At 38.3% G+C, this 12,012-nt stretch overlaps 1 protein-coding gene across 2 annotated transcripts in view; it reads left to right on the top strand.

Annotated features, from left to right (window-relative positions):
* The window catches only part of gnal (guanine nucleotide binding protein (G protein), alpha activating activity polypeptide, olfactory type), a 41,608-nt gene that overhangs the window by 1,409 nt on the left and 28,187 nt on the right, over window positions 1-12,012 (top strand). The window contains exons 1-4 of one of the 2 annotated variants that reach the window (XM_041055969.1): window positions 8,196-8,736; window positions 9,069-9,141; window positions 9,948-10,002; window positions 10,195-10,314. In XM_041055969.1, the coding sequence (XP_040911903.1) occupies window positions 8,598-8,736; window positions 9,069-9,141; window positions 9,948-10,002; window positions 10,195-10,314 (387 nt within the window). In that variant the 5' untranslated portion in view covers window positions 8,196-8,597. Of the gene's footprint in view, window positions 1-8,195; window positions 8,737-9,068; window positions 9,142-9,947; window positions 10,003-10,194; window positions 10,315-12,012 lie in introns of those variants that run through there. The other variant, XM_041055968.1, reaches the window with a different exon arrangement.

The following is a 12,012-nucleotide window of genomic DNA, read 5'->3' as shown; positions in this document are numbered from 1 at the left end:
TAGAGTACAGTTTAGTAGGATCTGGTAAACAAAAAATATATAGAGACAACTTAGTTTATGGCTATGTTTGCTGTGAATATAGTATTTACAGAAACGTTTTTCAATAAATAATAGACCATAGTAAGCTACAGTGTTGTATAGAGGCCTGTAGTATAGTATAGTAGTAGAGTACAGTTTGCCAGACTTTAGTATTCAGAGATGCATAGAAATCACTTTGGCTACTGGACCACGTTTCCTCTGAAAAACAGTAGAGTAGTAGAGGATAGTATGGTTGTTTGTGGTGTGACATCTGTCCAGGGACAACAGATGAAAAACAGCCCTTTGATGAATTGTTGCACATTCACAGTAAAGCTTTTCAGTAAATCATGTGTTCTAAGCTCTATTGTGTAAAGTAACTGAGTATAATATAGTATAGTGTAATATAGTGGCCTGTGGTGTAGTGTGATGTCTATGCAGGGACAACAGATGAAAAAATAGCATTTTAACATATGGAAGCAAATGTACAGTAAAGTTTGTTCAATATATAAATGTATAGTGTAGGATAAATATACAAAAATGTATAAAAGCCAATGAGCTTTTGGACATTGGTCCACCTTTGCTCTGCATAGTATACACAAGTATGTGATAGTATAGTTTATGCAAAATTTCACACCTGGGGCTCCATAAAGTTTTATCTTATCTTGTTCTATAGCAGCCTGCAGACCCTAAGATTTGCGGGACAACAGCTGAGAAATGGCCTTTTGATCAACTGTAGCACATTTACAAGATTTTCAATAAACAATTGTAGAGTATGGTATTTTAGAACAGTGTGCTGTATAGTATACTGTAATAAAAAGTCTTAGGGTAAAGCATAGTACAAAGTTTATAGAAGGGTATTCCTGGATGAAGTGGAAAGGACTGATTCCACTTCTTCAGCTTCAGTTTCAGCTCCAGCATGACAAAGATGCCAAACCTTTCACAAATGCAAAGCATCGCTTGCTTTAGTGTTTTGCTTTTAGTTTTGTCATATTGGTACAAAGGGAAGTTTCTTTCAGCTGCTGTCAGTTAATTTGAAAAAATGGTGGGTATTGGATTCTATTTGTTAGAAGAGGAAAATGATCACAGTTAGTCAAGTTTAATAAATTAATTTATAGTGAAAGTGTTTAACTGTTTGCTCCGACAGAATTATTTGCATCCACATGAATCACGTAGTGATCCATTTGAGGTTGTTAGTTTGATAACCTGATCTAGAATAATGTGCAACCAGTCAGTGGAATCCCGTGGTTGATAGTTTTCTAAATATCAAGAGAGAGTTTCCAAGCATCAGTCAGCAGCATCCCAGTTTTGTCCTGAAAAATCCAGAGTTTCTAGATGGAGGTGTTTAACATCTACCGATGCTGCTCAACACTAGATTAGGACATGTTCCGTCCACTGCACACAGTCAGCAGATGGGTTCCAAAATTTAACATCCAGTTTTACAGCTGTATTTTAGTTGCATCATCATAATTCACTTAGATTTAGTCAGATGGGTTGTGTTATCATACCACACGTACAGTGACCATCTCAGTAATGTACATGTAGGCTAACACAGTCCTTAAGTTTTCAAAAAGGTCAGCGTTTAACTTTCCAACGAGGAAGTCTTGATCAGAAACAACAGAAACAGATCAGCTTAAGAGTCGTCACAGCCGCCCTGACGAGGAAAACAATGTTTAAATGTCGGTGCATTTACAGTAAAAATAGCCACTTTCAGTTTTAATGTCAGATTTAATACCATTTTACATGTATTTGCTTTACTTTAAACTCGGCAGTGCTTTGTTACTCTATATAATAAATGGCTACCAGTTTAATTTCCTGAGTAAACAGCCCTCACTAATTACACACAGGAAGAAATGGCTCATCCTAATGAAGTCACACGGGGAAGTGTCATACATTCTTCCATGAGCCTCTGTTCAGAGCTATACGGCGTGTGTGACCTGTGTTAGTGCGTGATTTCAGCATGTTATTATGGTCTGGGCAGCTTTCTTCACCGCTACAGAGTCACAATTATTTTGGGAGCTATCTGTCCTGGTACACCCAGGAGCCTCAGCACGAGCCGCAGGCCACTTTTGGTTTCTGTTAAGAGGCCTTCGGGACTTTATACCCTCCAGGTCTCCAGCAGGACTCTTATTGCATGCCAGAGGACTGAGGTGGTTTGTGTTCCTCTGAAAGTGGACACCTTTCAAATAGTGTTACATTTCAAGGCAACGTATGCTAGCTAATCTGGGTCACTTTATCTGTTTGTATTTGCTGGAGGTATTTAGTTGAATAATGATAGCCACGAGGAACTTTTTATTTTAACATTTATCCTGAATGAGCTGCCATGTTCGGTTAGAGCTGGAGCTGGAATCCATCAGTTTTAGTCATATTTATAACCACTTAAACTTTTGTGCTTGATCGATCATTTTAGACATAGTTTTAACACTGTGGAAAAAATCTGCAGAAATTCAGGGCAGGTTTTGTGAAATGTCTGTACAGAGTAATAAAATAGCTTAGATTAAAGATTTCCTAGTGTTCAGTTTAATGGTTTTGTTTAAAAAAATCAAAGCGATCAGGTAAAACCATAGTGCAGTAAATATGAAAAATAATTCTAATTTCTGACAGACAGGACTGTTACTGTACTGCACAAATATCACTTGATATAATTGAAGTCAGGTGCAGTAAACTTGTTGAACTGAAGCTTAATAAATCAAATGCTTCAAAGGAAAGTGGCTTGATTAAAGGATTTTTGCTGAGGAGAACGTCGTTAAAAATCAGGTAATTTCTTTTACAATCAAGTTCTTTTTTTATTTACTTTGCAGCACATAGTTTGAAAATACAAAAAATCATATTACAGCTGAAACAGTTATACAACCAATCAAGTAGTCCATCTGAAGAAACCATTTTGATTAGTTAACTGTTTAAGTCATTTTTAAACAAAGTTTATGTCAGTTTATGATCTGATTATAACTTACTGTAGTTCAAGAGCTTATTTTACTGTAAATCAGTTAATTGAGAATGAAAATTTGCTGGTTGAAACACTAAAATTAAAATAAATTGAAATAAATCTTATGGTAAATCCCCCAATAGTTTCTCACCATGTCCCAGTTGCTGTCCGGACCTTTATAAAAGCTTTAACAGGTCAAATTTGTCCTCCAGCCATCATTTTATTGCAAAGCAAGAAGATTTATGTTCATCAAAACAAGGCCCAGTTGTGATGTGACTGGAATTAGCTCCTTCCAAATACAGCTTGTGTTTTAGACATGGGAAGTCAAGTATATGATGTATTTAAAGTAGTTCGGAAGTCATGAAAGATATTAGAAAATTTCCACTAATTAAATCATGAATCACTGAGTCACTGGAACAGTGGGTTATTATGTGACTCCTCTAGTGAGCACAATAATATTTTTGAAGATGCTATTAGTCCAAAAGGGCCTGTAGAAACACTTACAATAACAAAATCATTATCAAACATGTTTGATCAGAAGACAATTCAGAAAATCTAAATTCTTTTAATAGAGTTCCTATAGACTTTATATTTTTCATACAGGAATACGGGGATGGGAACTGGAAGGCAAGTTCCTATTATTTCTTGGAAAGGAAGTTACTTTATTGTGAGGTCTCTTGGATCAGATTCTGCACAGGCCTGTGATAATATCTGTTACAGCTTTCCTAGATGTCCTTAACTGGCTGTTTCATATCTCAGCCTTATCACCCTTCATGAGCCTGAACAACAGGCTGCTAGCAATGTGGTACACTCCACAGAAATGATCACTAAAATGAGGTAGGCCAGTAAACAGCTTGCTGGAATTCACTGGTTGTCATGTCTTGACAGTGTTTTTTTTTTTTTCCCTCTTAGCTTTTTGAGGTTATGTCCTGCACGTGAAGCCATATTTTGGAAAAGCTTACTCATCCACAGAAGCACACAGTGGAAAGTATAGCCCTTTTGGCCCTCCCCTTTAAATACAAGTGGAGTCGTGTGAACTTTGCTTCTGTCTAAATGGGTTTTATCATTGACTTGACTTCATTGAACTTTGCTACTAACTGCACAGAGTTCCCAGTTAATGTAATGACCAACAGCAGGTACTGGAGTATGAATTATTGTCACATTTATGATACTGATAGCAGGGCTGCAATGTGAATTGTCTTGATACCTCAATCAGCTAAATCAGAGTGAGCCACACCACATTAGAAGGACATTGGACTGTGCTTGGTCTCTAGGTTTTGCTTACTGTATAATTTCTACTTTATCAAGAGCCTTTGTCCCTAAAGAGAGTGACATAAAGTTCTTTCCAGCCTCAGAAAAAAAAAAACTTCAAGGAGGCTAATTTTAGCTGGAAATCATTTGGATGTGTGCCCTGTTTTTACAGTACATGCCTCAAATACAGTCGGGGCTAGTAAATAAGTGTGGAAGATTTATACATAGAAAAAAAAAACTCTTTCAAGTGTCAGATATTCTTAGATTTATTGTAACATTTCACTGGCAGTTATAATCTTTACCCAGCCAGAAAGCCCATGTATTTGACTATATTTAATCTTTATTAAAGTCTTTATTAAAGGGCAATAATTATGCAGAGGCTCTGTTGTATTTCCAAAATGCGACTTTACATTGTTGAGAGTTGATTAGCAGCTATTTTTAAGGGCCCTACACTGCCAGGGTGAGGAAATCAAACCACAAACACGAGCAGCGTGGTTGCCATTTTGCAGCACATGTCTGCTGAAAATACTAAAAATATCTTTGTCAGACTTTGAAAACAGAATTTACCTGTAGCAGAGTATTTTTAGATTCTTTTATTGCTACGTTTACTTAACAAAAGGATCTGAAAATGTCTCCCAACCCTGCACATGCACACATACTGACAGAGGAATTAATTATGGAATATTTCTGCTATTATTACCTACAGATATTGTAATGATAGTTTAAAGCTCCTCTCCAGACATGTTGTTTCAAGAGTTTAACTACTGGACACAAGATGTCTCCTGCTCCATGGTAAAATACTCTCTCAGTGTATTTGCACCAGAAGCTTCAACATCTCTATTTTTGTAAGCTACATATTGGACCATGATTTGTTCCCAAACTAGTTGTTTATGTCATAAAATCCTGCTCATATGTACACGACTTCAACTCAGATTTAAGGTGAGCACAGAGAGAAACTTTCTGCCTTCAGCAGATGAATGTGAAAACTGCTTTCAAGTGTCAAACTCTAAACAGTGAAGCTAAAACATCCTGGTGCAGTAACAATAAGCAAGACACATTTTTGAGTGGAGGGAGACTTTAAATGAAATTCAGCTGTTGGAAGGTCGAACCTGTACAAGCACACATACACACACACACACGCATCCTTTTAGTTTAGTTAAGAGGAATCCATAGCAAACTAAATATACACATCAGACTCTACTTCCTAAAAAGGATGATAATTCACACAAGAAAACCTGGTTCTGTATCATTCACAGGGAGCTGACAGTAGTCACAGCATGTGTGCAGTGCTGCCTGTAACCACTAGAGGGTGATGTGGGCCAGTCACTTGTTTTGACCTTGCTTTCTGAGGTGGGGAGACAGGAATTTTTTTTCTTTTGGTCGGGGTGGGGTTGTGGTGATAGTATTTCCACACCACTATAGGTGAAGTGAGGGTTCCAGGCTTGATCTGCATGCTGCGCAACTTTGTTACACTCATTTCACTACATGAAACTAGTATTTGCATTGTGTTTGCATAATGGAAACAATAACAGTGCACTCCTTGTTATATGTTACACGAATAATCTTTCATGGCTCTCTCAGGCTATTGAGTGATCTGTGAGTGTTTGTAATATAAGCATACATTATTGTATATATGTCATGGTTGTTTTTGTCTTACCCGAGTGCAGCAGTGTAGTGTTGCAAGTTAGCCTAGCATTAGCTTAGTGGTAAGGCCCGACCTACCAAGTTTTACCGGTTGCTCTTGAATGAAAAAGACTCTCTGTCTCAGTCTCACACATGCAGACGTTGACTGACAGAGCAGCAGTAATGATTAGTGCCACTGTTCGCCACGAATAACACAATGGTGGTCTAAATGTGAAATGCAGTGTTAGATGGTGAAGTTAGACCGTAACAAATCCACACACCGTGTTGGTCTGCTTGACAGGAAGCCACAGCAAGCTAAACATAAATGTCAGACAATGCTCACAACAGTGACAGTTTTCTGTTTCCTCCTAAATGTCATAAGCATAACTTGCATTGCCACACGGAAGTTAATGTAGTACCTGTTCTGTGTTTTACAAATGTTGCAGCCGCAACTTCACCCTATTTCACAAACATACAAAGAGGAATTATCTGTCTGTGACAATATCGTAAGTTTTATGTAAGGTTTTTCACATTGTGAGGCACAGTAGTGATCTGTAGTTTAATTAGGTGACTGTACAGTACTAAGTTGGTACAGTACAGTACAGGTAGAAGTTGGTAAGTTTGCAAGAGGTGGCACATGCAAGATATAAGCATATTAATTGTTTCCCCATGAAAGCATCACTATAAGACTGACCGTGCACTTAATGTGGAGTAAAGTTTATCATACTAAACAGTATTTATTTTTTTATGTCACAGATATCATTATAATATTCTTGTACAGTCCTGTTGGTGTAGGCTCAGTGATGACTGTATGGTGACCTAATCAAAATGAATGCTGTTTTTCTTTTCTATGGTACCACTACAATTTTACAGTAAGATGAAATACAGAAGTGAGGTTTTCCTGGTCTTGCTGTTGCTTCCAGTTGGCCAGCTAATTCTGGGGGCTCTAGGTTTTGCTCAGGGGTTCTTTAGTAGATAAAGAACTGAATCCAAGCCAGCCAATCCAAGTCTACAAAAGCAGTGTCTTCAGTCATCCAACTTCCTCATGAACATTATACTGATATACAATTAGTCCCAGTGATGATGTAACTAAGTACATTTACTCAAGCATTTCACTTAATACTTTTGTACTTTTACTTTAAAAGTAACTTAATTGAGCCCCCTTAATTGATCATGTACTGAAGTACATGATCTGAGTAAATGTGCTAAGTTACTTTTCATCACTGGGACTAGTTTAATATCTCTCCTTGGCAGTTTCTTTTTGTGTAGTATAGACATTTTTGCAAAATTAACATGCCACACTTGAATTTCTTTATTTACAGAAAATCAGTGGTATAACAAGTAACAAATCACATTTACTCAAGATTTGCACATAAGTATAATTTTGAGGTATATGTACTTATGCTACTTTATTCTCCTACTTCACTACATTTCAGGGGGAAATATTGTACCTGTTCTCCACCACATGTATTTCACAACTGTAGATTTTACATTCAAAACACAAGATCTGTTTATAAAATATTAAATACTGTCGTATTAAACTATTCAACAGTATATAACTCACAATAATCTCCACTATGATCTGCTACAACGGTAAAGTGTTTCTTCTGCATTTCTGTATCAATAAATAATAATAGTACCAATCATAAAATAACATACCTGACAGGTGTCATTCTGGTGCATAATGAGGACTTTTACTTTGCTCTTTAAAGTACTTCCTTTTAGTTAAGCAAAAAAATTGAATACAGTACTTGTAACAGAGTATTTCTACACTGTGGTATTGCTACTTTTACTTAAGTAGAGGATCTTAGTGTTTATTCCACTGCAGTAGGCTACGTTTACAACCATCAAACTATCCTTTAACTCACAGACCTGAATGCAGAACTGTTGCTTTAATGGAGTATTTTTAGATTGTGGTGTTGCTGCTTTTATTTATGTAAAAGAGCTGAAAACGTCCCCCCCAGTGCTCAGGTCTACTATGATGGTTCCCTAACTTATTTTAGTTTAAAAACCTAAGAGATAGGTAACGCCTAGTGCACACAGACATTGTAAATGGGTTGCCAGTTTGGGTCAGGGCCACCTCTCTGACTGGAGGCCAGGAAGAAGAAGACGACGACGAAGAAGACGACGAAGAAGAAGAGACCCAGCCCCTCTCTAAACCAACAGAGAGGCGACCGGGTTTCCACCACTTTTGCCGATTAGTTTGATGGCTCCTCTCCCTTTGCCACACAAGTTATAAAATGCTATATCAGTGCGGGTCGTTAATGTTACAGTTTAACGGAGGTTTGTTTTCCACCTCCTCCTCCACGGTCCGCGGCTACTTCCTGGTGCCACAGAGAGAGGCAGTGCTGAGTTAAAGAGACAGAAATACTGATAGAAATTCAGATAGAAAAAAAAAATACGGAGAGAAGAGAGGGGTTGGAGACGCGATAGGAACAGTTGACTGGATTCCCAGAAATTGAAAACCCTCTCTCTCTCTTCTTATTTATATTTCTTTTTTGGGGGGTATTTCTCTGTTTTAATCGAGTCGTCATTCTTCGTCGGTTCGTAAACTAACAGGCGGTTCGGATGACGGTTGGCTGCGGCTAAAGCGGAATTGTAACGGGGAACGTATTCCTCCCTCCGACGGAGAAGCCTCGCAGAGATTTTTCCCCCCCTTTTTTTATTTTACAGTAGACTCATTCCTGTGTTATTTTAAACCACGATATCATCCCTGGTGTTATTTTTATATCTGTTTTTTTTTTTTTTACGATTCCACAAGGAAGGGTTAGGGCGACGGAAGATGGGTTGTTTGGGCAACAGCAAGACTGAAGATCAACGCATCGACGAAAAGGCACAACGAGAGGCTAATAAAAAGATAGAAAAACAGTTGCAAAGGGACAGACAAGCTTACAAAGCCACACACAGGCTCTTATTACTGGGTAAGGCTGATTTATGTGTGATAGGCTATGTAAAATGTAAGCTAACCGTAATCCCTTTCGTTTACCGAACACGTAGCCCCATTTGACAGCGCTTGCAATAATATGTCATGGGGGTGGATATTGATGGAAGCGAAGCTCCACCAGAGCCTACAATTAACTGGCTTCATTTCCCAAAACATTTCTTTTTTTTTTTTTTTTGAGGTGGGGGGAGAAGATGGGGGTTAAGGGAGGGGGGTCTTTAAGCTAACCAGGATGTCCCCGTTTGTGGTCTTTTGGTGGTATATATATTTTTTCTGTATTTTTTATTTTTTTTTTTTGGTCTATTTTCGAAGGTGCGGGAGAGTCCGGAAAAAGCACCATTGTGAAGCAGATGAGGATTCTACACGTCAACGGCTTCAACGCGGAGTGAGTGCTATTCTGTTCACTTATTAAACAGCCCCCACCCCCACAAAAAAATATTATATTAATGCTTATTTTTTTATGGCTTGCCTCCTAATGAATAGCACTGTCGGGGCCAGAGTATAGCCTGTGAATGGATTTTCCCCAGGCACTGCAGCGCCTGTTGGGCCCAGTATCCCATGCAAAGCAGCTAATATCTTTCCCCTCTTTCTCCCTCTCTCTCTCTTTTCCTCCTTTTCGTGTTCATGTACAGTTATCATACATATGTGAGGATCTCGGTGTCACACAGATGCCAAATAATTCACTGTTTCCTGTTTCATGTGAGAGGGTGAAAGGTTGTGATCGACACAGGCCTATTGATGATTTGTTTTGCTGCAAGGCCTTGCATGGCATTGATCTTACCAGTGGTCTATTTTAAACAGGCCTAGTACATGTCAGGGTCCTGTAACTGTATTAAAAGAACCTCTTTATATATAAATTCATAGTATTTTGGAAGAGGAGGCTGTATTTAAGAGGACAGGAGGCATGATCGTGCATTTTTAAGATTAAAAAAATGAGGCTAAAGCTCATCATGTCCTTTTACTTTTGCATTTTACTGAACCCCAACTTACATTTCACTGTTACCTGAACTCTACTGGCGCATATTGCTGACCTCAGTACCTGTACTGTATGTATAAATGTGTTAACATACAGTCTAACCTGGCAGTAACCCCTGTCATACTCATAACCACCTTGATAGAAATCTTTTGTTGACTGATGTGGTTAATGTTTTCGTAACTGTCGCCTTACACATCTGTTCTGTCTCAATGCAGAGAAAAGAAACAGAAAATCCAAGATATTCGGAAAAACGTGAAGGATGCCATAGTGGTGAGTTTTATCTGTATTGCTTCTCCCCAAATGTGCTCAGTGTCTCTGTTGTTACACTGAATCCCACTGCAATCCCATTTCACTGATTATTATACAGGCTTACGATCAGGTGTACTTTTGTTTTTTTTGTCCTGTATTCACCCTGCTTAACGCCTGTTTTTTTTGTTTTCTCCCACAACTTCTGCTTTGTAGACTATAGTGTCTGCGATGAGCACTTTAATACCCCCTGTCCCGCTAGCCAACCCAGAGGACCAATTCAGAATCGAATACATCAAAAGCATAGCACCTCTTTCTGACTTTGACTATTCACAGGTAAGATGTTTGTTAAGTTTTTGGTGAGCATGTGTGTGAGAGACAGTGAAAATGGGCTGGAATGGTTTGTGTGTGCATTTTTGTCCTCCTTAATGTGTGTTTGTGTTTGCGTGGGTGTTGGATGGTATGTGATGAGAGCATTTGCTGTTTTTATGGCCAACAATGTTGGTATTAGTGATATAGCTCAGGGGTATCAGATGTAATTTTGCTGTAATAGGCCTAATGTTGTCTTTTTTTATTTTTTAAATTTACTCCTTTTTATGACATGTTGGGGTCTTTTTAACAAACCAGAGCTAAAGGTATTGTCTTTCCTATTGGAACTTAAGAATGAAAATGACAAATAACCTGCATGAAATCAACAGTGTCGAGTGCTTGTTAAGGGTTTGATTCCCCTTCAGAGCCAAAGCAGATGTACTGTATGTGGATTTGAAAGTGAGTTGGAGCACATGGGATTCTTTTCAGTGTGTGATCAGCCATTCAATAGCGCGAGGTCATGTGTTGGAAATGTAGATAATGTTTTACATAATTTTGAAAGTGTTCCTTGTTTGACACTGGTTGTGCAGCACTGCCAAACAGGAATGACAAATGAGTACAGGGCTATAGATAAACCTTGGAGGTTAAAGGTTTTTATTATTAGAGCACTTTTATGGGAACCAAATGAAAGTTTGACATACTATTAGATTAATCTTCTTTTGGTGTATTGATCACCTCTTTTGCTGTTGGTTGTGCTGGAGTTGATAAGTCACTTTCCCTTCATGTTGTAACTGAGGTACCACACTCTTTTAAAGTTTCAGATGTTGCTTTCTTATACCTTGTTTTTAGAGCTGAAACGATCAGTTGATTAGTCGATGGGCAGGAATATATTGAGCAACAGTTCTGATAACTGATTAATTCTAAGTATATATTTTTGTAAAACGACAGATTTCCTATTTCCTGGTTTTCCAATGTCAGTTTTCTTTACTAGTTTTCTTTGTTTTATATTAATGTAAACTGAATGTATTTTCGATTGGTGCTTGGACAAAACAAGACATTTGAATGTCTTACTTGAGACCTTAGTGATGGGCATTTTACTTTTTTTGTGATATTTAATATTTTATCAATGATTAATCAACAAAGAGTTGCTGCTTGTTTTATCTTCAGGAAAAATTTTATAAAGTTTTCAGTTTTTTACCTCTTTTAAGATGAAATGGCATCAATTTAATATGTAGTTTTGAGCTTTGGCTATGTTATGGTGTATGACTTTTCCAACAGGGCCTCAAAGTTAATGCTGAGGCCTTGTTAACTCAGTGGGGTTTTTTGGTTCTTGTAGTCCTCAGGTCTGATCCATGCCATCAACATAAGGCTGTGCCATGTTCTTACAGTAGTATTGTTTTTTGCATTGTGACTAAATCTCCGCATGATGTTTCTCAGGATCCCTCTCAGCAACTTTTTTTTTTTTTTTCCAAATGGCACATCTTAGGAATATCCATTAAAAGGATTCGGGTGTTAATTTCCTGGCAGGGCCCGCAGTCAAAGTGCTAACAGGGCAGCAGTAGTCTGTGCTGCTGAGATGTTGTGTTGTGTGAGGGCCGGGGCCGTGGGGAGAGCCGGCGTTGAGTTCCCAGGACCGGGCAGGCCTACGGGAACAACATGGCTCTGTTTGGAGTGTCTGTGCTTGTCATCAGTCTCAGGCTTCACTTGTGCCATCAGTGTCACCAC

The sequence above is a fragment of the Toxotes jaculatrix genome, chromosome 14 (genome assembly GCF_017976425.1).
Source record: "Toxotes jaculatrix isolate fToxJac2 chromosome 14, fToxJac2.pri, whole genome shotgun sequence".
Classification (NCBI taxonomy): Eukaryota; Metazoa; Chordata; class Actinopteri; family Toxotidae; genus Toxotes; species Toxotes jaculatrix.
Note: the sequence above shows the minus strand (reverse complement) of the source record. Positions and strands in the feature narration are given on the sequence as shown.